The sequence below is a fragment of the Bubalus bubalis genome, chromosome 2 (genome assembly GCF_019923935.1).
Source record: "Bubalus bubalis isolate 160015118507 breed Murrah chromosome 2, NDDB_SH_1, whole genome shotgun sequence".
Classification (NCBI taxonomy): Eukaryota; Metazoa; Chordata; class Mammalia; order Artiodactyla; family Bovidae; genus Bubalus; species Bubalus bubalis.
The window spans coordinates 119,977,292-119,998,611 of record NC_059158.1 but is presented as its reverse complement, the minus strand read 5'-3'; the positions used below and the strand labels follow the sequence as shown (position 1 = coordinate 119,998,611).

The following is a 21,320-nucleotide window of genomic DNA, read 5'->3' as shown; positions in this document are numbered from 1 at the left end:
ACCAAATTGTCTTTGACTGTGTGGATCACAAAAAAACTGGAAAATTCTGAAAGAGATAGGAATACCAGACCACCTTACCTGTCTCCTGAGAAACTTGTATGCAGATCAAGAAGCAACAGTTAGAACAAGGACATGGAACAGACAGGTTCAAAATTGGAAAAGGAGTACGTCAAGGCTGTGTATTGTCACTCTACTTATTTAACTCTTATGCAGAGTACATCATGCGAATTGCTTGGCTGGATGAAGCTCAAGCTGAAGTCAGAAAACAAAGAGGAGCTAAAGAGCCTCTTGATGAGAGTGAAAAAGGAAAGTTAGAAAGCTTGCTTAGAACTCAACATTCAAAAAACTAAGATCATGGCATCTAGTTTCATCACTTCATGGAAAACAGAAGTGAAAAAAGTGGAAAACAGTGACAGATTTTATTTTCTTGGTCTCCAAATTAACTATGGATAGTGACTGCAGCCATAAAATTAAAAGACACTTGCTTCTTGGGAGGAAAGCTATGACAAACCTAGAAAGCATATTAAAAAGCAGAGACATCATTTTGCTGACAAAGGTACATATAGTGAGATTTGGACCCTAAAGAAGGCTGAGCACTGAAAAACTGTTGCTTTTGAACTGTGATGCTGGAGAAGACTATTGAGAGTCCTTTGGACTGTAAAAGCAAACCAGTCAATCCCAAGGGAAATCAATCCTGAATATTCATTGGAAGGACTGACACTGAAGCTGAAGCTCCAATAGTTTGGCTACCTGGTGAAGAGCTGACTCATTGGAAAAGACCCTGATGCTGGGAAAGATTGAGGGCAGGAGGAGAAGGGGGTGACAGAAGATTAGATGGTTGAATTGTATCACCAACTCAATGAATATGAGTTAGAGCAAAGTCCAGGAGATGGTGAAGGACAGGGAAGCCTGACATGCTGCAGCCCTTGGGGCAGCAAAGAATGAGATAGGACTTTAGCACCTGAATGAAAACAATTCATTAACTATGCAAATTTGACAAGTTACATACTTATCTGAGACTCAATTTCTTTATCCATAAAATAGGAATCATAATACCTATTTCAGAGCATGTTGAATAGATTCAATTTGATAAACAATATAAAGTTCTTGCTGCATGCTTGGTATTCAGTAAAAGTACAATAACTTTTGGGTAGTAACAGCTTCCAACCTGAAAAGAAACCACTTCTTTATTCTCATACTATTTCTTCATCCTGTAATATTCACCATGATACGCTCTGGTGGGAAGAAAGTGTTTCCACAGAAAGTAAAATCTAATTCAACATTGGTGCGCAGGTAGTTTATTTTGGGAAGTGATTCTAGAAAATAGGACTGAGAAGCTAGAAATAGGGAAGAGGGACATCGAAGTATGTATAGATGTGGACAGCTGAGTTTCATGGAGCCTTTGAGAACCATGTACAATATCTAAGGGAAGGAAAAGGGGAACATATAGTTAGCTGCTTCTGTCTTCCATTAATTGGGTTTCTGTGGAGCCATTAAATTGTCATATAGGTTTGTAGTATGTAAGTGATGAGACTGTTGGTTCTAGCAGATAGACAACATTAGCAGCAGAGAAAAGAAAGTGAGAAAGAGCCCAGCTGAGGTGTCAGGGTTTATTTACTACAATGCTGGTTGCTGCAGGATGTGTAGGTGATTAAACCATGAGAGGAAGGACAGAAGTGTGTGAAATGAAAATATCTTCTGTCATACCAATATACAAGAAATGTCACAGCCATCAGAAATTTCTGGCCTCCAACTGTGAATGAGGGCTTCCAAAACTGCAATCCAGCAGATGCTGCCATTCCCCATGGTGACTGCTGAGGAGCTGGGGGAATGCAAGAAGCAGTCATCTGCCACTCCTTAAGGTGAACAATGAAAGAGGATTGGCCCCAGATAGCTGAGGTGCATTATGAAAGGAGTTCATTCAGTGAGCCCAGAGGCTTGCATCTTCCCATACATAGAATGCAACATTCCTTAACCTGATATCTGATTTTTCTTACCTCACAATAATCTTTGCTGTTCAGACTGCCTGCTCCTTTTGTTACGAACTTGTAGATAGCCTGACTCCCCCTCCTGCTTCCTTGGAGCAGTTTTCTCAGAGCTACTGAGATGCTATCTTCCAGGCTCAGAGTCCTTAACATTCTCACCAAATAAAATAACTCTCTACTTTAAGAGACTATATTTTTAGTTGACAAGTGGCATTTCATACATGAGTCTTCATAGCAGTCATGTGTCCTCAATGACTCTTGAGATTTGAAAGCAATTCAGTCCCAGATACTTCTGTTTCAAAGCCTACCATTTGAGCTCCATGGCTTAAGTATTTTTCTTTATGGCAAAGACAAAAGTTTGTCGTCTTTTTCTAGCAGATCTACAACTGTGAGGCCCTCAATGGTGAATTCAGTGCTAAACATCCAATCAAGAAGACACATTCTCCAGGTGAACTGAGATTCATGTTTTTTTGTTTGTTTAGTTTTGACCATGCTGGGTCTTCATTGCTGCAGGGGCTTTTCTCTAGTTGTAATGTGTGGGCTTCTCATTTTGGTGGCTTCTCACGTTGTGAAGCACAAGCTCTAGGGTGTGTGGACCTCAGTAGTTTCAGTTCCCTAGCTTTAGAGCACAGGCTCAGTAGCTGTTGCGCATGGACTTAGCTGTTCTGTGGCATGAGGGATCCTCTGGGACCAGGGATCGAACCAGTCTCCTGCATTGGCAGACAGATTCTTTACCCCTGAGCCACTAGGGAGGCCTGAGATTCATGTTTTGAAGTGAGTCCTCTGCCCTAAATTCTGTCAAGAAATGAAAACCATCCACAAAATCTATTTAGTCCCAAGTATTGACTTAGAAACCTCAATGCAGACAATTAAGATGAGAAATTGCTTTCTTTTTTAAAAATAGCTTCAAAATATTATATGCCCACCTCTGTGGATGACTGAATACCACTTACTTTCTTATTATGGAACTTATAGTTTATTTTGAGTCTTTTTTTTTTTGTAACTTTAGGGGGAAAACAGCACTTAGAAAGCTTGCTCTTGGAAATAATACTTGGAAAGTTCTAGGAAACTATTAGAATTTATGAACACATATGAAATAATGAGTCTATGACCAAGGGCAAATGTATAAAAGACAAAATCCAGTTAGATGATTCCTTTAATGTTTGGTGCCTGTGTGTTTTAGTGAGCATCTCCCTTTTCCAAAATAACCCAATTATGAAAAGCCAGATAATCACAGAAACAAATATTTTCCACCGTCCTACAAATCAGTAGTTTTCATTGGATATCTATTTAGCCTTAAAGGTGAAAGCGGGTTCCAGACTAATGTCTTTCATGTTAGAAGCTGTATTAAATTAACTGAAAAATAAACACTGATAATAATAATAAAACAAGAGAAATGATGAACAGTAAAAGGTACTTTTTAAATGTTACTCAAATAGACAATAACACCACATCTTTCAAACAACATAATTATTTGCATCATAAAAACTCTAGTTGTTGAAATTTAAAATATTGATTCAAAAGCTTCAATTGGACTTCAAATCAGCCTAAAAAAGAAATTTCCATCTTAATAAAATAGGCAAAGCTTTCCTTTTACACTTATTTTTTAAAACAGTATACTTATTTTTTTTTAAAAAATGTGTTTTACTAGTCTTGAAAAAGACCTGAAATGGGTCTTTCAAAAATTTTTCCCATTTTAAATGGAATCCAACACAGCAGTTAAGATGCAGCTCCAAAGAATATGGGAGAAAAGCAGAATACCCAAAAAATGACTTATGTGTTTCCAAACACCCAGATTTTAGGGTTGATGCCTTCATAAAACAAGAGGATTACTGAGCAATTCCATGAAATTTTTAACTTTCCTCCTGGTATTCTGATGTCATTATAATCTAGCCTGTCCTAAGGAATTTTTAAAACCACAAAAACCCAGTCTTCTGCCTAGATTTACCTGAACTTCTGTGCTTGACTTTTGGACATCTCTTCTGGAAGATCCCTCCAGTGAAATGAGAAGATATTCTTTGATTTTTGTCAGAAAAGTTAATATTCTCATGACTTAAATTGACTTCATTACAGTCAAGTTTATTTTACACTCTCAATTACTCACTACTGCAAATCAACACAGCACAGAAATTAATGCATTTTGTGCCTTAAATAGTAAACACTGCTGTTTGTGAACTTTTTTGGCCAATGAATAAAAAGTATTTCATTTCTAAATCTCACCAGAAGGATTTAAACAGTAACAGATGCATTGGGAAGGCATGGGATACTAAATAAGAACTGGCAAATGAAATAATCCAGTCTTTGCTTTTACAATGAAAATGAGAATTGGTTTTTCATTGAGAGAAGAAAAAGGATTAAGTGTTTTAAAAAAGCGTTTTCCACCAAAAGAGCAAAATAGCACTCAGTGGTATAGTATTGTTAACAAAATTTCTTTATCAGAAACTATAATTTAATATTTAAGTACCTAATTTACATGTGACAAGGTATCATATTCAAAAAATTAAACTGCAACTAGAAAACTATTAACTACTAAAAACAATACCAAACACAACCAAAACATTTATAGGAAAGCAATAGCTAGAATTTGAATTAAAAAAAAATTTCATCATATTTGGCTCATTAAACAAAGCATCCATTACAGCCTGTAAGCATCTCTTCTAAGTCATCAAGTTTATCCTTTGTAGCATGAATAACACGTAAAGATAGATTTATTGACTGCATATGCACACGTGTGTATACATATTGTGAGACGTACACTCATGTGTTGACTTAAAGATATTGTATCTACTGATAACTGGCTGAACTTTGGAAGGTGCTGAAACCCATATTTCTACATGACCTGTGACCCATTTAAAAATGTCTTTTTATAAACAGAAGTTACATAAAATACTCTGGTTTTATTAACTGACTCTTTTCTTAAGCATCATAATAGACAATGAAGGAATTGCACTTATTTTAAAGGTACAGTAAAGTGTTAGATTGCAGCTTGGCCATCAAAGATCAGGGACTGTAGTACTGAGAAGTTGTGCATTATATGCAAAGATGACAGTGGCCACTGAAATTAAAATGAGAGCAATTAATTACAGAACAAATAGGGCGATAACAGAAGAAAACATGCACTACTCCTACTTTAATGCAAAACTAATTTCTCCCCGGAAACCAACCCTTTGACTTTTCTTACACAAAGAAACAGGTTCTGCACCCTTGGCAACACAGTAGACATGGACTTCTGTATTCAAATTCTAGTTCATTGTCTCTGAGTGTGCTGTTCCAGTGTCATCTCCTTAAGCTGCCCTTGAAATTCTGGAGCATCTACAATATTACAGTCTCTTGGTTAGGTTCCATTGAGCCTCAATATCCCCTTCAGCTCTATATAAATAGGGTCCTTTATTCATCTTCTTCTGGTTCCTGTGGCAACACTGGTATTTCTTCCTTTAAACAATCACTGAAGAATCTGAGAATTGTGCTGTAGAGATGATACTTGCTCTTCTCAGATACGTTATGGCCTTCATCTGGGTAGACCTAAGATATTGAATGGAAAGGAGATTTCAAGTTGTCAAAGAAAGCCTTCTCTATCAGAATTCGTTGCTTCAGCTCCACGGCAAGGGAACTTCGGAAAACAATATTTAACCAAAATCTCATGGTATTCAATTCTGAGTCTTTCATGCTAAATATTTCATTTTTATTTTAATTAGATCAAAATAAGACACTTGAGACAAAATGCAATTTTGTGCCTGTAAATTAGGATTTATTGGGAATTCCCTGGTGTTCCAGTGGTTAGGATTCTGCCCTTTTGCTGCCTAGGGACTGGAGTTTAATCCCTGGTTGAGGAACTAAGATCCTGCAAGCCAAAAAATAAATAAATAAAGTAAATAAATAAGGATTGGTTATCCAAAAAGTTAGAGCATTCTATGTTCACACTGAACAAGATGACATTAATATCAACTTAGCTACATTTTGGGCTGTTTCATCCTGACTATAGGCCCCTGACCTCCCTTTAGAATATTTAATGTAGAAAACTGGCAACTGTAAGTTCATTCTCTGCCCCTTTGAAATTTATATAAATCTTCTTTCAGACTTTTGTCAGTTTTACAATCCAGGAAATATCTTTCTCAAGGACTTGGGAACCATCTCTCTCTCTCTCTTTTTCCTTTTTTTTTTTTAACTTTTAGTTATTTTGGGGGGCAGGGGGACTGCACCATACAACATGTGGTAACTTAGTTCCCAGACCAGGAATGAAACCTGCACCCCCTGCACTGGAAGCACTGAGTCTTAACCACTGCACCAGCAGGGAAGTCCTGGAAACCATCACTTTAAAATGTAAACACTGAAGGAGAGAGCATCCCCATTTCCCAGTCTCCAAGTTATCTCTTACCATAAAGGTACAAGAAAGGTTACTTTTCCTTTCCTTTCCTTACTTTTACTTACTTTACTCTTCCTTGGCCTGTTACCAAACACCAGGACCAATGAATCCCTCATGGGGACTCTTAAAAACTCCCCAGCCCATTGTTTCAAAAGAGTTGAGTTTAGTTTTCCTCCCTTATTGCAGTAGTCCCAAGTAAAATTTTCCTTGTTTGTTTACTTTTGCACAATGAAATTTTTACTTTGACAGTGTCCTTTCCAATATAAACAACATGAGTGATTTTTTTTTTTTTTTTTTTTTTTTTTAATTTTATTTTATTTTTAAACTTTACATAACTGTATTAGATTTGCCAAATATCAAAATGAATCCGCCACAGGTATACATGTGTTCCCCATCCTGAACCCTCCTCCCTCCTCCCTCCCCATTCCATCCCTCTGGGTCGTCCCAGTGCACCAGCCCCAAGCATCCAGTATCGTGCATCGAACCTGGACTGGCAACTCATTTCATACATGATATTTTACATGTTTCAATGCCATTCTCCCAAATCTTCCCACCCTCTCCCTCTCCCACAGAGTCCATAAGACTGTTCTATACATCAGTGTCTCTTTTGCTGTCTCGTACACAGGGTTATTGTTACCATCTTTCTAAATTCCATATATATGCGTTAGTATACTGTATTGGTGTTTTTCTTTCTGGCTTACTTCACTCTGTATAATAGGCTCCAGTTTCATCCACCTCATTAGAACTGATTCAAATGTATTCTTTTTAGTGTCCTTTCCAATATAAACAACATGAGTGATTTTTTTTAAACATAAGTGAACATATTGTCACATCAATTCCTGGGTATAAAGTTTTTAGCTAGTGCCACATTTCCCTCTGAGTAAAGCCTCACAGTCTATGGTCAGTGCCATGATCCTCCATCTATTTATTGCTACATCTTCATTTTTCATCATTCTAACCGTGGTACCTACATTTTTGATAAGCTGAACCACTTTTAGTTCTTCCAAATGCTTAGGAATGAAAGTAACTTTATTTCCCTTTCATAACTACTCCATCAGACTGAAAGTTCCTTGATGTATAAAGTATGTCTTCTTGATCCATTTAGTATAGAGACCATGTAAATTAAGTCCTTGATAAATATTTACTAAATATGGTTGAATGCAGAAATATAAATGATGTTTTCTCTTTTCCCTTTTTTCTTGTGATATTTACTCAAAACACTTTGCCCCCTTTCATGAAAAGAGTGATGGAGACCATAAGAAAGACAAAAGGACCAGAAGGAAAATAAAATTTATCATTTTAAAAGAATTTCTTATCAACGATAGTGAATAAATGTCTGAGAAACAAGCATTTTTGAAAGAGTTTATGCAATTCACATGTAAAACAAGATGATCTACATTCTCACTGTAATAAGGAAGTAAAGACAATTTGGTAAAAAAAAAAAAGAAGAACAACAAAAAAAAAAAACAAATAAAAGGGTGGGAGATGGAATCATACAAAAACTGTGTTCTGTATCTCACGACAAGGAACTAAGGTAGATCAACACATTCTTCTGAAAAAGTGACTTACCTGCATAGTATAGTTCACTCCAGCTTTTATTAGGTGTTTGATTAATTCTGCTGAATGCTGGAAATGAACTTTGGCTGCAAGAAATTAAATGATGATATTGAAGGAAATACATTTTTCAGGATTAGAACGTTTTTATAACATTTTTTCAAAGAAATTAAGTATTTTACTTTACATCCAGTGCACATTAAAAAGACTGATACCTAGCTTTACCTGGAAAGCCAGTCCGTACAATGGTAATAAAACTTTGAGCTTCACATTATAAAAAAATACATTAAAGCAGGAGTTACTACTAAGTCTCTACTTACTCTACAGAATTGTGGTTAGATTTACTTTACTGAATGCCATTTATTATTTCTAATTATTCACATATTTTATACCATGATAATAATTTTAACAGAGTGAATGCCTGTCTGGATAGTAATACAGCAAACCAGCCTTCTTCGTTTCTGAGGTTTACTAGGGTCAATTTCAAACACTGACATTCTGCTTTATATCAAATTAAGAAGAAAAGCACATCTTAAGAAAATAGCATGCATATCTCATTCAGTTCAGTTCAGTTCAGTCGTGTCCGACTCTTTGCGACCCCATGAATCACAGCACGCCAGGCCTCCCTGTCCATCACCAACTTCTGGAGTTCACTCAGACTCACGTCCATCGAGTCAGTGATGCCATCCAGCCATCTCATCCTTTGTCGCCCCCTTCTCCTCGTGCCCCCAATCCCTCCCAGCATCACAGTCTTTTCCAATGAGTCAACTCTTCGCATGAGGTGGCCAAAGTACTGGAGTTTCAGCTTTAGTATCATTCCTTCCAAAGAAATCCCAGGGCTGATCTCCTTCAGAATGGACTGGTTGGATCTCCTTGCAGTCCAAGGGACTCTCAAGAGTCTTCTCCAACACCACAGTTCAAAAGCATCAATTCTTCGGTGCTCAGCCTTCTTCACAGTCCAACTCTCACATCCATACATGACCACTGCTACTGCTAAGTCACTTCAGTCGTGTCCGACTCTGTGCGACCCCAAAGACAGCAGCCCACCAGGGTCCCCCCTCCCTGAGATTTTCCAGGCAGGAACACTGGAGTGGGTTGCCATTTCCTTCTCCAATGCATGAAAGTGAAAAGTGAAAGTGAAGTCGCTCAGTCGTGTCCGACCCTTAGCATGGACTGCAGCCTACCAGGCTCCTCCGTCCATGGGATTTTCCAGGCAAGAGTACTGGAGTGGGGTGCCATTGCCTTCTCCAATACATGACCACAGGAAAAACCAAAGCCTTGACTAGACGGACCTTTGTTGGCAAAGTAATGTCTCTGCTTTTGAATATGCTATCTAGGTTGGTCATAACTTTCCTTCCAAGGAGTAAGCGTCTTTCAATTTCATGGCTGCACTCACCATCTGCAGTGATTTTGGAGCCCCAAAAAATAAAGTCTGACACTGTTTCCACTGTTTCCCCGTCTATTTCCCATGAAGTGATGGGACCGGATGCCATGATCTTCATTTTCTGAATGTTGAGCTTTAAGCCAACTTTTTCACTCTCCACTTCACTTTCATCAAGAGGCTTTTTAGTGCCTCTTCACTTTCTGCCATAAGGTGGTGTCATCTGCATATCTGAGGATATTGATATTACTCAGGGCTAAATATTTAATGTGGACCATATTGGTTTCTCCTCTTTCCTTCTAACTTGCTACTCCCTGAACCTCAGTTACAAAACTGAAATAAGTAGCATAGCAGCCTAAGTGTGGGCAGCAACATTGACCTGAACTAGCTATGAAGACTTGGACAAATCACTTCAATAATTTTGTGTAGCATTTTGCTCATAGGCTGCCTTGGCTGTACATTCTTAAACTGTGCATCTTCAAATTTCTGTAAATAACTTTTAAGCTAACGTTTTTCAACTGTCTTTGTAAGGGTAGGGCAGTCTTACCAATAGTTTGGACTTCATTGCTCTAATGCTATGGTACTGATTGATCCTGCTACAGAGCAGACAATAAAAGACTCCAAATAATCATTTTCATCTTTTAAAATTCTCGTAATCTTTTCCAACATTCTCTTATTGTACTTAATGGGAAAATTACCATGTCATTTCAAAATAACTGTGCAAAATGCTCCATAAAGGTAAGCTACCAGAAATGCTAATAAATAGGGTAATGACTGAGGTAAAATGATACTCTATATACCTCATTTGCTTATTGTAGAAAACAAATTGAAAAAGACTCCATCATTCAGCTTTATGGATAAAGCTGAAAATAAATGTGCAAATGGATTTTCTATTTTTTTTTTCTGTTTAGTTTCTAGTGCAAAGCATGTTGATAATTGCCATGTATCCCTTCTTAAAACTAAATAGAGGCATTAAGTCTAATTGGTTGAGTTTCCTAATTTGATGATAATTTTGAAAGATAATACTAACAATGGTAGTAGTATATTACTATTGATGCACTGCCTATAATCTATGAGTCCCATACGGAATATGTGTATGTGTGTGTGTGAGTATATTTGTGTGTTTGTGTGTGTGCAAACACATAGGCGCATTTCCTTTGAAGTGATCGGTGTTAAAGGTCTACTTACATTTTATTAGGTAGGTGAAGCAGCACAGAGCACTGATAGTTCCTGTGCTATTCCTCAGGCTCTCATCAGTTAGTAGGCTTTTGAAGCAAATCACTAAGTAGGGTGAAGGGAAGAGGATTGAGCTTTGCCTCTTTGAGGTGGGGCACCTATGAAAATGGTTTGGAAATCTACCTAAGGGAGATTTGTCTCTTCTCCCTCATTTACCTATTTATTCACATATATACTATAAACATAATATATACATATTATATGTTGGTATTGATATGAGCTCTAATTTAACTATTTTAACTATGACCTGACGCGCTTAAAAGTCAAGTTTGAGGGCTAATGTTATCTTCACTGTAAGACCTGGTTAGTAATATTCTCTGTAAAATGGGATAAAAATACTTAGGCAAGGCAGGATAGACTGACAAAAACAAGTTTAAGATTTAGGAAATATTGCTTCAAGGCTTTGCCTCTCTTTGTTCACTTGCCAGGTAGCCTTGGATAAATCAGTTTCCTCCTTGAAATTGATTTTTCTCATCTGTGAGTGGAGCTATAAATACTCAGCCCTCTGTTGTAAAATTTCACATAAAATAAAGGGAAAAAAGATATAATTTCTTTGAGCCACTAACACTTCAGGTGAATATAAAATGATATTATTTATTACTAGTAATATCAATCACATCCATCTCCAATGTATAAAATAATAAAAAAGGAGATGATATAAAAGTGCTTTTTTTGGTTTTTGTTTTAAGAGAGAAATCTCATCAGCATTTCATCTCAGTGCTGGCACCTTTTGCTATGCTGCTGTTTTTCAGGTTAGAGTCCATTTGCGGTATGCTGAACAACATGGTCCTAGTCGTGGCTATGGAGAAGGCAATGGCACCCCACTCCAGTACTCTTGCCTGGAAAACCCCATGGACGGAAGAGCCTGGTAGGCTGCAGTCCGTGAGGTTGCTAAGAGTCGGACACGACTGAGCGACTTCACTTTCACTTTTCACTTCCATGCATTGGAGAAGGAAATGGCAACCCACTCCAGTGTTCTTGCCTGGAGAATCCCAGGGATGGGGGACCCTGGTGGGCTGCTGTCTATGGGGCCACACAGAGTCGGACACAACTGAAGCGACTTAGCAGCAGCAGCAGTAGTGACTAACCACTAATGGTTATTTATATTTAAGTTAATGACATTTAAATAAAATTTAAAAATTCAGTTTCTCAGTCATACTAAACATGTCAAGTGCACATGGCCAGTGGCTACCATGTTCAGCTGCACAGACATTTGCATCATCACAGAGTTTTACTGCACAGTGGCTGCCATCAAGCCCACTGCCTGCTCCACTCTGAGTCCTGATGTCCTTCTGTCCTTCTGCCCACTTCCTACCAGGTATTAGATTGCTTGTGCCATTCTCTTCTGCTCTCCTCCCCAGAAGGTTATAGCACCCCCTGTAAGCAAATCCTTGGAGGTGTCCCTTTATTCAAGGTCAGACTCCATCAATCAGTAGCAGCAAATGACACTAAGTAGCTACTTACTGTCAGCAGTCCCATGGATTATTAATATGTTTTCTTCTTTCAAGCCATGAATATTATGTAGCACACTAGATGCCTATAAATAAAAACACAAAAATCTGTATATAGAGATCAACCTATATTTGCATTCAGAATTTTTAGAATAAAAATACTATTCTTTATTCATCACTTTTAAGTTAGTTACCTGGTATGTGCTTTCGTCTTTTGATGGCATACCAAGATATCTTTCAGAGAAAGCGGAGGCTATGATCCAAGAACACAGAAATTTAAGGATACACTAAAAACCATTTGACTAGCACATTTCATTATTTAGTTTCTACCTTTCACATTTAATTGTCATGCACCAGTAAAACTTATTGAATCAGAGAAGTGATAAACTGCTGAAAACATCTCTGATAGTACATGGTAAATGACCTCGATTGAGCATCTCTACGTGAGGACTTTTGTTTCTATAAATCAGTACATTATTTTAGGTCAGTCTGTAAGAAGTACTCACCATACAATTTCAAGTCTATAATGGGTGCAATCACTGATCCACATTTAAAAAGTTTTTCATCTGATTTTAAGATCATGGATGCAATATAGCCACCATAGCCCTGGGCAAAAAAAAAAAAAAAAAGTTTATATATGTAAGATTATTGATTATTCCTGGAGACATTTTAATGTTTTACCTTTTGGTCACTGTTAGTTAATATACATATCAGAATGTCTCATAATGCTCCAGATTTGAGCAAAGAATACACAAAACACGGATATATACAGATGAAAATTTTGAAAAGTTATTTAAATTTTTATATAATGTTATTTCAATAACTTTAGGTAAAATATAAAATTTATTTATCATCAAGTGTCAAATATTTGCTCTTTGATCTGATATCTGGGAATAGATCCAAATAATTTGAAATCAGGGTAATATGTGCATGAATGCTAAGTTGCTTCAGTCATGTCTGACTCTTCGTGACTATGGGCTATAGCCCACCAGGCTCCTCTGTCCATGGGATTCTCCAGGCAAGAACACTGGAGTGTATTTCCATGCCCTCCTCCAGAGGATCTTTATGACCCAGGGATTGAACCCCCATCTGCATTGGCAGGCAGGTTCTTTACCACTAGCTGGGAAGTGGTAAAGAACTAGTGGGAAGCCCAGTGATTAAATCATGTATCATTTTAGACATATATATTTAGTAAAACAGCATATTCATTTAATAAAACAGCATATTCATTTAATAAAACATTTAAAATTATGATTATTAAGAATTAAGAAAGTATTAAATGTTTAATATATATCACCACATGTATAGATTCTGTTTTCAATACACACAACTAAACATTTGAAAGAACTCATATATGATAAATACTTTTGCTAGTTAGATGTGTTGGATTATTTTTAAATTCAATTTTTAAATATCCACCTTGAAATGCTTTTGAACAAATCTAATTATACATTTTAAAAATATATAAATCAAGGTGTCTAGTTTTCTTTTGAAGACTATTTTTCTGACTAGAAAAATTCAAGAGGAGATTTTAATAACTATAGTAATGCTGGGTTAAGGGGATGACCTAATAAGTTGTCAGTGCATTTTAAGCATTAATTTTTGCTGTGTTCTTGGTGTTGTGTTTCATTTTTCCAGACATTGGAATATCCTGATAGGTATTATTAATAAAGATATTAATATTCAAGCCTTAATAGATGGGAAAACAGTGGAAACAGTGTCAGACTTTATTTTTTTGGGCTCCAAAATCACTGCAGATGGTGACTGCAGCCATGAAATTAAAAGACGCTCAGTCCTTGGAAGAAAAGTTATGACCAACCTAGATAGCATATTCAAAAGCAGAGATATTACTTTGCCAACAGAGGTCCGCCTAGTCAAGGCTATGGTTTTTCTTGTGGTCATGTATGGATGTGAGAGTTGGACTGTGAAGAAAGCTGAGCGCTGAAGAATTGATGCTTTTGAACTGTGGTGTTGGAGAAGATTCTTGAGAGTCCCTTGGACTGCAAGGAGATCCAACCAGTCCATTCTGAAGGATATCAGCCCTGGGATTTCTTTGGAAGGAATGATGCTAAAGCTGAAACTCCAGTACTTTGGCCACCTCCTGCGAAGAGTTGATTCATTGGAAAAGACTCTGATGCTGGGAGGGATTGGAGGCACGAGGAAAAGGGGACGACAGAGGATGAGATGGCTGGATGGCATCACTGACTCGATGGACGTGAGTCTGAGTGAACTCCAGGAGTTGGTGATGGACAGGGAGGCCTGGCGTGCTGTGATTCATGGGGTTGCAAAGAGTCGGACACGACTGAGCAACTGAACTGAACTGAAGTGAATGCAACTGGTTCATGATAAGCTCTACTTGTGAAAGATTTGAAGATGATTCTAGTGTGTTTTGGTGCTATAGGAAACTGTTATTTTCTCTATAACTCTTGAGAAATAAATAATATCATTTATGCTTTTCTAAGGCATCATTTAAAAATGGGTACTGGAAAGTCCAAAATGTAATCAGACATTACTATAGTGGTTGAGAGAATATATGTGAAGAGTAGCAGAATATACCACCCAAAAGTACGCCACTTGGCATATTAATTATTTTGAGCTGTAAGCACTTGCAAAAACAGCGAATCCAGAGGGAGGCTTTTCTTTCTCTGAATGCCTGTATCTGCCTAAAGGCAGATCCTCCAAAGTAAATCAATTGTTCAAGGGCCCCTACCTGGAAGTTTCATCACTGAGGGAAGATTGATTCTTGTCACAGGAAAGGAGACTAGAAATTGACACCACACCCAGGCTCACTGTGTCACAGGCCTTGCCTCCCATCTATTCTTCTAAGGCCCCATGTGTTTCCTAACACTAACTTGAAAAGAAAGTGAAAGCATTAGTCACCCAGTTGTGTCCAACTCTTTGAAACCCCAGGGACTGTAGCCTGCCAGGCTCCTCTGTCCAGAGGATTTCCTAGGCAAGGATACTAGAGTGGGTTGCCATTTCCTTCTCCAGGGGATTCGCCCCACCCAGGGATTAAACCTGGGTCTCCTGCAATGCAGGCAGAGTCTTTACCATCTGAGCCATCAAGGAAGCCCCCAAATAATTTACTCTCTCTTAACATACCTATAGCCCCTCTTTCCTTTCCCTATTGAAACTGAGCAGGTCTGAGGGGCTCCTGGGCACAGAAGACTATCTGTCCCCCTTTTCTTGTTTGTAGGGAGTAGATAAGATTCCAACATCCATGGCCTTCCCCGAGTTCCAAAGGGCAGGTTCAAACTGGCTAATCAGGGAAGGGAGGGGATGCAGAGAAAAGGGAGGAGTAGTCAAAGACAATAGTACAGCATATTAAAAAGCGGAGATATTACTTAGCTGATAAAGGTCCGTATAGTCAAAGATATGGTTTTTCCGGTAGTCTTGAATGGATGTGAGAGCTGGACATTAAAAAAGGCTGAGCACCAAAGAACTGTTGCTTTCAAACTGTGGTGCTGGAGAAGCCTCTTGAGAGTCTCTTGGACAACAAGGAGATCAAACTTGTCAATCCTAAAGGAAATCAACCCTGAATATTCACTGGAAGGACTGATGCTGAAACTGCAGTACTTTGGCCACCTGATATGAAGAGCCAACTCACTGGAAAAGACCCTGATACGGGGGAAGATTGAAGGTAGAAGGAAAAGGGGACAACAGAGAATTAGATGGTTGGATGGCATCACTGATTCAGTGAATATGAGCTTGAGCAAACTCTGGGAAATAGTGAAGGACAGGGAAGTCTGGCGTGCTGCAGTCCATGGAGTGGCATAAAGTTGGACATGTCTTAGGGCCTGAAAAACAACAAGATTCGCTTCCTTGTAAAGAGAGGGAAACATAAACACAAATTTTCTTTATAAATGTAAATGTCCCTTGCAAAAGGGTAACATCTACTCTGTTTTTAAAGCTTCTCCTGTTTATGCTGTTTCTTAAAATAATCAGCTCAAAAAAATGTTTTGCCAAAGAAACATATTCTGGGACGGCATATTCTTCTCCTCTTCAGAAGTATGAAGAAATGAATGAGTCATGCAAAGCATGTAAATAAATAGCAATTATAGAGCAAAAGTGTTGAGAGACTGAAAATTCTCTTCCTATAAGGAACTTTTCAAGTTTCTAGTTCACTATCATGAAGATTGAGACCATGGTGTTGCAGACAAGAGGTTTCAAATATTTCCCAAGCAGCAACAGTATTCTCATAGTGAAAAATGCATCTTAGCTGATAACTTTTCTGGTTCTAATTCCATAACTACCATGATTTCTGATTATGATTATCATTTCTGATTATGATTCTGTTATTTATATAACTTGACTACTTTGAGAGAATAACTGAATAACTATTCTGAGAATAAATGTTTATCATATTTAAATAATATAAATTAATAGATTGTATTGTTTTTTATCTCAGTTTCACATTATTCCCTGAGTGAGTCTGTTTAACTCCAGGAAGTAAGAAAGGTATCTTTCACAGGAGGGGAAGATCTCAGAAAAATACCTGAAAGTTCTTTTTGAGTTCTATTTGAGAGTCTTTTTAAGTTCATATTCTAAACCAGTAGATTTGGGATAGGGCCCAAGATTTTGCATTTTTAACAAACTCCTGGAAGATCTTTATGTTGCTGGTCCATATTTTGAATAGAAAGTTCTTATTGTGTAATAATGTAATAGGGATTCCCACCAGACTATCTTTCTAACTTCAGCCAGAATTCCCTAGACTAGTGGAACTTAATATATATATATATATATATATATATATATATATATGTGTGTGTGTGTGTGTGTACCAATGCCCTCAAAATCAATTGAATCAATATGTGTAGAATGGGCTGTGGAGTTCTCCATGTGATTCTAAGTGAAAGTACTGTTGTAAATCACTGCTGCTGCATAAGACATTTTATCTGATTTCTTAAAAAACAAATATCTGGCATTTGGGATCAATGAAAGTAAATTGAAAACTTAACAATATTGAAAGGTTTTGAGTAAAATTCTCTCTATAGCAGTTAAAAATCTAATTCAAAATACTGCTTTAATCTGATTTATTTCAGTTAATAAATTCTATTTTTAAAAGAAAATCAATACTGGCAGGATTAAAATTAATTTTAATTGCTTACCTTCTTCTCTATCATTTCATATTTATTTACTGAATATAAGAACAGATCATAGTAGCTTTATCATAGTTTATTTATGAAATCTCCATACTGTTCTCCGTATCAGTTTGCGTTCCTACCACGTTACTGTATGTAAAATGGATAGCCAGTAGGAGTCCATGTATGATGCAGGGAACCCAAGGCCAGTGCTCTGTGACAACCTAGAAGGGTGGGATGGGGAGGAGGTGGGAGGAAATTCAAGAGGGAGGGCACATATGTACACCTAGTACTGATTCGATGTATGGAAAAAAAGTCACCATATTGTAAAGTAATTATCCTCTAATTAAAATAATAAAATATATAATAAAAAGAATAGATCATGAAAAAGTTCTTGGAAAAATACTATCCCACAAGATGTTAGGAATCTTAAGTTCTAGTTAAATACGGAATGGTGCTTTAATTTTCAAAGCAACTCATATCTATCAGGAAGATGCCAAAAACCGGGGCTCATCATATTGACTGCAGTTAATGAGAGGATGTTTTTATCAATGTGACATAGACCAATAATGGTCAATAATTGGTATAGGCTGCTATGTTTCTGTTGTGCTGTCATCTTATTGGTATTCTCAGTGATCAGATTTTTCCATTCATTACAATTGTTGCATCATGTGCATTTGCAAAATATCTTTAGCATTACTTGTAAAATTTTAACAAATGTATCTAGATTTTTAAAAGTTTATTCTGTGGATTTAAAGTATAGAAAATTTTATTTCTTTAAAAAATATATTTTACCCTTGGTGTAAGAAATTGAATCCAATAGACAAAAGGACTAGAAGAGCAAGGGAGAGAGGAAATCTGTAATACCATTTTACTGAGGACTTACATTTTCATGGGCCTCATGTTTTGAAATAATAAAGTGACTTTTTTGGCACAGTGTGCAAAAAGGTTTCATGAGTGAGTGAAGTCGCTCAGTCGTGTCCGACTCTGCGACCCCGTGGACTGTAGACAACCAGGCTTCTCTGTCCATGGGATTCTCCAGGCAAAAAAACTGGAGTGCGTTGCCATTTCCTTCTCCAGGGGATCTTCCCAACCCAGGGATCAAACCCAGGTCTCCTGCATTGCAGGCAGATGCTTTACCCTCTGAGCCACCAGGGAAGCCCTAAAGGTTTCATGGTTGTAATCAAAAATACATAGTAACAGAGCTGAAAAAAAAAAAAAGTTTTCCTACAGCTTTAGACTTGTATGATTCCCTCTGAATCACATCACTTCTAATATATAGTGAATTGATTTGAAGTAAAAATACTGTAAATACTTTATGAATAATAAAATTTAGTATATTAATTTGCATGAAAACTGTTGAATTTGTTTAATGTAACCACATATACTATATTACAATTTTTATATTCCTGCCCCCCTAGAAGTGACTCAGTGTCCCTAACAAACTTTACCCATATTGAGACTATTATTAATAAGACTATAAATAATAAATAATTACCTCCATAGGTTGCTTGAAAAACTTCCATACTTATTGCATTTTTAAATTTCTTTTACCTTTCCTAGGAAGGTCTCTTGTCTCCTCAAATTTCCCTATTTTAGACCAATCAATATCTCCTAGTGAAATAATTCTTGTCTCATGATTGAAAATTGCTAACTCATCTTTAATCTTGATCTCCTGTCTCTCTGCTTCACTTTTCTGAACTGCAATATCATGTCTGACATTTTATATACTTTTCTAATTATTTGTTTTTCATTTATCTCTCCTCATTGCATTAACAATTTTTAAAAAGATAGATTTTATTTTTGGTTTGTGACTTCTATATGTCCAGCAACTGAAAAGTGCTAGGCACATAGTATACACTCAGTAAATGTTTGTTGAATGAATAAATTTTAATTCCATTAATGCTGGCCTGGTAACCACAGCAATACAAGTTCTCAGTATGATGCATATAGGGTATTAAATTTTGCCATTTATTTTTAATTTGTGTCATCAATCTTAAAAAAAAAGTCAGAAAAATTTATTTCAGCAGGTTTTTTTTTTTTTTACTTTTAACACAAATATAATTACTTGGTACAAAGAACATTAATATTATTATATTGTATTTTATGAACTTAATTAGGTCATAAGGATAATTATTTAAACTAAAATGGCTCAACATCTTTAATCATGTCATTTGAATAATTATTGAGTAACAGATGGCCACTTAATGGCTAAATATGCTAATAGTATAAGCTTTCCATTTATCTAACAAACAAGTTAGAAAATAACACTGACAAAAACATACTACTCACAATAAACACTAAAATGCACTAATAATAAATAATACATAGAAATAAACAAAGCAGGAAAGAAAACTAAAAATTCTATTGAAAAATACAAAAAGGATTAAATAAAAGAGATGTAATATGTGATTCAGTCAAAGCAGCATCTTTTGAAAATTTTAATTATTCTCAAATTAAATATTGTTTAAATAAAGTTTTAGTTAAAAAATATAGCCAAATGTTTTGGGAGAATTTGAGAAAGGAGAAAATAGGAACAGTAGGTCAAAGGTATCTTGAAAGAAAAGAACAGAGAGTGGGAAATATTTTAAAATATTAAAATGAATTATTATTAGGCATACTATACCCACCAAGGCTTTCCTTGTGGCTCAGATGGTAAAGAATCTGCCTACAATTGCAGGAGACCCGGGTTCGATCCCTGGTCAGGAAGATCTCTTGGAGAAAGAAATGGCAACCCATTCTAGCATTCTTGCCTGGAGAATTCCAAGGACAGAGGAACCTGGAGGTTTGCAGTCCATGGCATCACAAAGAATTGGAGGCAACTGAGCAACTTCCCTGGTTGCTCAGCTGGTAAAGAATCCACCTGCAATGTGGGCAACCTGGGTTTGATCCCTGGATCAAAGGGATCCCCTGGAGAAGGGAATGGCTACCCTCTCCAGTATTCTGGCCTGAAAATTCCATGGATTGCTACAGCTTCCTGCCTGCAAGAGTATAGTTGATGGACAAAAGCATAATATATCAAAAAATGAAGCACATAGAGACAAATATATTTTTAAAATATTAAAATATCAAATATAATATTTTGGTGAGCTTAGGGAAAAATTCAACTGGCCTAATTACATATCTATTTGAAAACTTTGGAAAATTGGAACAGCAAAAAAATAAAAATAAAAATTGAAGTAATGATAACTGGACATTCTCCAAATTTGATGAAAACACTAAAGCCAAAAAGCACAGTGTATTCCCCAAAGGGATAAGGGTTGGCTATCTAGCAGGAAAGAGAAAATCCCAGAGGAGAGAAAGAACATGAAATGAGTTCAATTCAAATGTTTTTGCAACTGAAAATCAAATAAAACATAAATACCTTGACAAGGCTTACAGTCTGACATAAGAAATGAAATAAGAACACAAATAAATATAATGTGCTATATTATGATATAATGAATATAAGAAACGACTGACAAAGTGTTCTTTTAATACACAGGAGGGAATGATGATTTCCAGTGGGAGAGATTTAGTGAATAATTAATGGAGGCAAGGACCTCTGAATGAGACTTAATAAGAAGTAGAATTATAAAACCCATGTACAGACTTGAGGCTGTTATTAGAAATAAATTAAAAGGTATGAACAAAAGCAGTGAAGTAAAAAGGTGGAAGAAATACTTATAACCAGTAAAAATTTTGGCTTAACTATATTGAAGAAAATTCATTTGGAACAATAAATAACCTCAGAATAAGCTTAAAACCTATGTTAGGTAATAGTTAAAACTTTTTAGTTAATTTTGTTTACCTATAGAATATGTGTGCAATATTAAAATGAAATTGGATATAAAAAGTCAAGCATTATCTTTTATGTTGGCTGAAGTTTTTCTCTAGTACCCATGTGATAATTTTGAAGAGAATGCGTTTATTTAATCAGTGCTTTCCTGGCATTTACAGGCTTATTATTTCAATTAATAGAATATAGGTAGGGATGTTGTCCAAAATTATATATTATTTGACACAAAATACATTTTTAGAAATACTAAAAACTCTATATTCCTTTATCAGGTTACAAGGGTAGAAAGAATAGTATTGCTTTTCAAATTCTGAGAGACTAAACTGAACAAATTATACATAAAATAAAAAATATTGACCAATTTCCTCGAGTTCACTATTTCAGCTTTATGGAGACCAACAGTGAAATGTACCTGAAAACTTCCAAGCAAATTTCATTTCTGCTGACAAAGTCAATTATAATGAATGAAATCAATTATTTAATGAGGGTGA

At 36.3% G+C, this 21,320-nt stretch overlaps 1 protein-coding gene across 2 annotated transcripts in view; it reads right to left on the bottom strand.

Annotated features, from left to right (window-relative positions):
- Positions 1-3,107: 3,107 nt before the first annotated feature.
- DPP10 (dipeptidyl peptidase like 10) overlaps positions 3,108-21,320 on the bottom strand; it is a 793,501-nt gene continuing 775,288 nt past the window's right edge. For both annotated transcript variants that reach the window (XM_025277255.3, XM_025277261.3), the window contains exons 22-26: positions 12,477-12,576; positions 12,165-12,223; positions 11,984-12,056; positions 7,918-7,991; positions 3,108-5,507 (exon numbers count right to left, since the gene is read on the bottom strand). In XM_025277255.3, coding sequence (XP_025133040.2) covers positions 5,373-5,507; positions 7,918-7,991; positions 11,984-12,056; positions 12,165-12,223; positions 12,477-12,576 — 441 coding nt within the window. In that variant the 3' untranslated portion in view covers positions 3,108-5,372. The remainder of the gene's footprint in view (positions 5,508-7,917; positions 7,992-11,983; positions 12,057-12,164; positions 12,224-12,476; positions 12,577-21,320) is intronic.